Raw genomic sequence first — 5,462 nt, 5'->3', positions numbered from 1 at the left:
CCCCGAGAGCGGCAGCGAGGGGCATCGCGAAGGGAATTGAAGCTGCGCTTTACCTTTAGTTCCGCACTGTCCGCCATCTTGCAACTCCGGGCGCAGGCGCAGTGAACCCCGCCGGGACACCGCCCCCCCGCCGCCCCCCCGCCGGCACGCAGCGCGCAGCGTTTGAATCGCTGCGCCATTTTGTCCCTCCTCTGCGCTCTGCCGGGCGGGGGGTCTCCGGCGGGGAGCAGTCTGTAGGATCCCTCCCCCGGGCTGCGGGGAGTCCCGGGTCTTCGGTGGGGGGGTCTCCGGTCCAGCTCTGGGGGTAGCGCGTCGCTGGAAAGTTTCCCTCTGACGGCGCAGCCCCCTCGGTGCCGCCGCCCCCGCTCCTCAGGCCGTGCGGGGAACGGGGCGCTGAGGGGAGAGCGGGCGGCGCTGAGGGGGCTCGCGCCCTCGCTCTCCTCAGCCGCGCCGGCCAGAGACCCCGGGCTGCCGGAGGGCCTCTCGAATAGGATCACCAGAGGAAAGAGGTGGCTACGCATTCCAAGCTGATTAAATTTTGTAACTCTGAAAACTGAAAATCTGCAGCTTGAAGTGTTTTAGGAGTGAAGAAGCGCGGGACTAGGCTGGGGTCCCCCGGCGGGCGCCCGGGTGCTGCCGGCGGTGCGGGCCGGGCCGGGCTCTGTCGCCGCCGGGGCCGAGGGTGGGTGCCCGGCGCCGGCCGGGCCGCAGCCGGTGGCACGGTGGCTGCAGGACGAGCTGCCATCAGCCGGATCCCCCTTCGTACCACCGATGGGTTATAATTCCCTGAGGGGCTGGCTGCGGGGGAGTCTCAGGGATCCAACATGAGGTTGCCCGGGTTTGCCTCCAGCTTCAGAAAAGCCATACAAGTGTTTTTAGGAGAGCCCACAGAACCAGAGCAGAGCTTTCAGAGCTAAACTTGCCCAGGTCGTATAATTTTTGAGTAAAATGTGGGTTCTTAGACAATGCAGAGGGGAGAAATACACACCAAAAATGCTACCCGGCAAGAGGACTGCATCAGTTGTGAAGTCGATCAGCTCAAATACTAACATTAAATCACACAAATCGCACACCTTGCCTTGATTCAGCTTCCTTTTACCCGCCTGTCACTATAATTACAGATTGCCATGACACTTTCTCCACTTGGCCTTTACCTTAGGGCAAGGGATGGAAAAATATTGTTGACCAGGGCCAGTGTTGTACACCCTTTTAAGTGAGAGATGCAAGATTTGCAGTTTTTCCACAACCACTATAAAATTCATCATCGAACGTTCAGAAAGCACTTATCTGCATTGCAAGATACACAAAAAAAAGAAAAAAGCATTAATGTCTCCACTCTACAGATTAAAGAAAGCGTGCTTGAGGCCACATAGGGAATCGGCGGTAAAGAGATTACCACTCATGATTATTACTGAATTATAATTTATGTCTCCCATATGACCTGAATAGTTAGCCACAATTTAAAATTAGGTAGTTTCCATTGAGGGAAGATTGTGATACTGCTATGAATATCTTTCTAGTGAGTAGCTTTTTGATGCCGTCTTGCTTATGGGTAAGAATATATATAAGGTCCCGATGCTCTGAACCCACGTCTCTTTCCAAACATTTCATTTCATAGCATTTCAAGCAAAAATATTTCCCAGATTGCTCTCAAAACCAGATTGACAGAAAACCCAGCTGCGTCTTCTGCCTCCTCTTTCTTCTCCAGGTCATGCTTAGGGCCCATTCCCATCACGGTTATGAGAAGTGTCCACTGTTCTCACTGATTTCTTTTGCAGTTCTCTTGAGTTCAGTGTCAGCACATCAAACGAAGCATTCGGAAAATGAGGAGCAATTAGGAAAGGATGATAAGTAATACTTCCGATACTCTGCCTTAATACTGCATGTAATGAAGACTTATCATAGTGCCTGAAATGCTGGTTTGGGGAGGGGGCAGGGCGCGAGGCAAGATATCTAAAAAAATAAAAGTCAGATGACTACCCAGTACGCCCACATGTACCAAAATTAGCTGATCTATTTCAGTGGTCTGAACCAGCCCAGTTTAGAATACTTCATTTTGAATGATTGAATATGTTTAATAATCATGATATAATACAATTTATGAGTTTGTGTCTAGTTTAAAGAATTTGGCAAAAAGATCTATAATCATATAAACTCAAATCTCTTTTTTTTTTCAATTGTTTTTTTTTTTTCCCCCTGAAAGAGGCTTGCTGCTCAGCAAACAGTTTTTCCTCTGCTTGTAGGATCCCTCCCCCGGGCTGCGGGGAGTCCCGGGTCTTCGGTGGGGGGGTCTCCGGTCCAGCTCTGGGGGTAGCGCGTCGCTGGAAAGTTTCCCTCTGACGGCGCAGCCCCCTCGGTGCCGCCGCCCCCGCTCCTCAGGCCGTGCGGGGAACGGGGCGCTGAGGGGAGAGCGGGCGGCGCTGAGGGGGCTCGCGCCCTCGCTCTCCTCAGCCGCGCCGGCCAGAGACCCCGGGCTGCCGGAGGGCCTCTCGAATAGGATCACCAGAGGAAAGAGGTGGCTACGCATTCCAAGCTGATTAAATTTTGTAACTCTGAAAACTGAAAATCTGCAGCTTGAAGTGTTTTAGGAGTGAAGAAGCGCGGGACTAGGCTGGGGTCCCCCGGCGGGCGCCCGGGTGCTGCCGGCGGTGCGGGCCGGGCCGGGCTCTGTCGCCGCCGGGGCCGAGGGTGGGTGCCCGGCGCCGGCCGGGCCGCAGCCGGTGGCACGGTGGCTGCAGGACGAGCTGCCATCAGCCGGATCCCCCTTCGTACCACCGATGGGTTATAATTCCCTGAGGGGCTGGCTGCGGGGGAGTCTCAGGGATCCAACATGAGGTTGCCCGGGTTTGCCTCCAGCTTCAGAAAAGCCATACAAGTGTTTTTAGGAGAGCCCACAGAACCAGAGCAGAGCTTTCAGAGCTAAACTTGCCCAGGTCGTATAATTTTTGAGTAAAATGTGGGTTCTTAGACAATGCAGAGGGGAGAAATACACACCAAAAATGCTACCCGGCAAGAGGACTGCATCAGTTGTGAAGTCGATCAGCTCAAATACTAACATTAAATCACACAAATCGCACACCTTGCCTTGATTCAGCTTCCTTTTACCCGCCTGTCACTATAATTACAGATTGCCATGACACTTTCTCCACTTGGCCTTTACCTTAGGGCAAGGGATGGAAAAATATTGTTGACCAGGGCCAGTGTTGTACACCCTTTTAAGTGAGAGATGCAAGATTTGCAGTTTTTCCACAACCACTATAAAATTCATCATCGAACGTTCAGAAAGCACTTATCTGCATTGCAAGATACACAAAAAAAAGAAAAAAGCATTAATGTCTCCACTCTACAGATTAAAGAAAGCGTGCTTGAGGCCACATAGGGAATCGGCGGTAAAGAGATTACCACTCATGATTATTACTGAATTATAATTTATGTCTCCCATATGACCTGAATAGTTAGCCACAATTTAAAATTAGGTAGTTTCCATTGAGGGAAGATTGTGATACTGCTATGAATATCTTTCTAGTGAGTAGCTTTTTGATGCCGTCTTGCTTATGGGTAAGAATATATATAAGGTCCCGATGCTCTGAACCCACGTCTCTTTCCAAACATTTCATTTCATAGCATTTCAAGCAAAAATATTTCCCAGATTGCTCTCAAAACCAGATTGACAGAAAACCCAGCTGCGTCTTCTGCCTCCTCTTTCTTCTCCAGGTCATGCTTAGGGCCCATTCCCATCACGGTTATGAGAAGTGTCCACTGTTCTCACTGATTTCTTTTGCAGTTCTCTTGAGTTCAGTGTCAGCACATCAAACGAAGCATTCGGAAAATGAGGAGCAATTAGGAAAGGATGATAAGTAATACTTCCGATACTCTGCCTTAATACTGCATGTAATGAAGACTTATCATAGTGCCTGAAATGCTGGTTTGGGGAGGGGGCAGGGCGCGAGGCAAGATATCTAAAAAAATAAAAGTCAGATGACTACCCAGTACGCCCACATGTACCATAATTAGCTGATCTATTTCAGTGGTCTGAACCAGCCCAGTTTAGAATACTTCATTTTGAATGATTGAATATGTTTAATAATCATGATATAATACAATTTATGAGTTTGTGTCTAGTTTAAAGAATTTGGCAAAAAGATCTATAATCATATAAACTCAAATCTCTTTTTTTTTTCAATTGTTTTTTTTTTTTCCCCCTGAAAGAGGCTTGCTGCTCAGCAAACAGTTTTTCCTCTGCTTCTTCACTTCCTACCAAATTCAGTGGGATGTGGACATGTGCTTAAGTGCTTTGCTAAATCATGGCATAACACTATCAAACCTGACACATGGCCATAAACCACAGTGTCCTCTTTCAAAACTTGCTTTAAATAAAACAGGCTGAGAATGTCTTCAGATATGTTAAAATAAGAAAGCAAACTAAGAGCATACAGAATATTCAAGTCAAAGTGGTTCGCCCTAAATAAGTATTTTTACAGACACAGCTACTGCAGGCCCTTTATTTTTCAGCTTGGACTTCTGATAGTCACTTCTTTTTTTAATGCGGTATATACTTTAGTATGAAGAAGGAACTTAATGTGAAAAGCAATCTGGGCTTCTATTTTTAGCCAATTATTTACATGTAATGAAATTTTGTTCCTCTCTACTCCCGAGACTTAGATGATGGTTTCTTTGCCAAGAAAAGACTTTGTCAACACACAGCAATTTTCAAAGGTGCTCCCAGTCGCTCCAGCTCTTCCAGCGATGGCAACACTCATCTTTGTTTCCAAAGGCCATGCCCATCAGGTACCGCAACTGGGGTGCAACCAAGGCAGATGAGAACACCCTCAAAATAGTCTTCAGTTGTCAGTCACCTCTGTTTCTGAGCTGAAATTACAATTTTTTTTCTTTTAACTTTTTTTTTTTTTTTTTTGAATGGGGAGGTCCTTGGGGAGAGAGAGAAAAATAAAGATCAGGGTTTTCCTCAACCATTCAAAGTTTTTATATTTTCAGTTCCCAATTTTCTAGAGTTCATTTCCCCCTTTTTGCCATATTGCTGCAAAATAAATGACTTCCAGAATCTACCTTCCACCCCCATTTCTTCTATTTTCCTGTGCTGTAACCTCCCCAAAAACGTATCGTGTCACATAACTCACTTGCTTAAAACCATTTCAGACACAATAACATTTTTAAAACAGATATGCATTTTTTTCTACTCACATGCTGTTTTCATTAATCCAAGTCTCCAAGACTTTTCCCTCTTGGTCTAACGGCCCAAAAGTACTCTCTGCTCAAAAGGCATTTTTGATCCTGAATATAACTTCAAAAGTTATTTAAAGATAGATTCTTGATGACTGTTTTCTTGATGACTCTGTTTCTTGATAGAAAACGATCTTTTATTTCTGAGATTGTTGGAGGCATAAACAGCATTTAGATGTGTCACTGAAATAGCCTTTTCGGGGGGGGGGGGGGGGGGGGGA

At 47.1% G+C, this 5,462-nt stretch overlaps 1 protein-coding gene across 1 annotated transcript in view; it reads right to left on the bottom strand.

The window, feature by feature from the left end:
* PIAS1 (protein inhibitor of activated STAT 1) overlaps window positions 1–124 on the bottom strand; it is a 57,435-nt gene extending 57,311 nt beyond the window's left edge. Inside the window, exon 1 of the mRNA XM_014952721.1 lies at window positions 54–124. Coding sequence (XP_014808207.1) covers window positions 54–77 — 24 coding nt within the window. The 5' untranslated portion in view covers window positions 78–124. The remainder of the gene's footprint in view (window positions 1–53) is intronic.
* Window positions 125–5,462: the final 5,338 nt, after the last annotated feature.

Source organism: Calidris pugnax, unplaced genomic scaffold (assembly GCF_001431845.1).
Source record: "Calidris pugnax isolate Ruff unplaced genomic scaffold, ASM143184v1 scaffold187, whole genome shotgun sequence".
Lineage (NCBI taxonomy): Eukaryota > Metazoa > Chordata > Aves > Charadriiformes > Scolopacidae > Calidris > Calidris pugnax.
The sequence above is the reverse complement of the archived record's forward strand: the minus strand, read 5'-3'. Positions and strand labels throughout refer to the sequence as shown.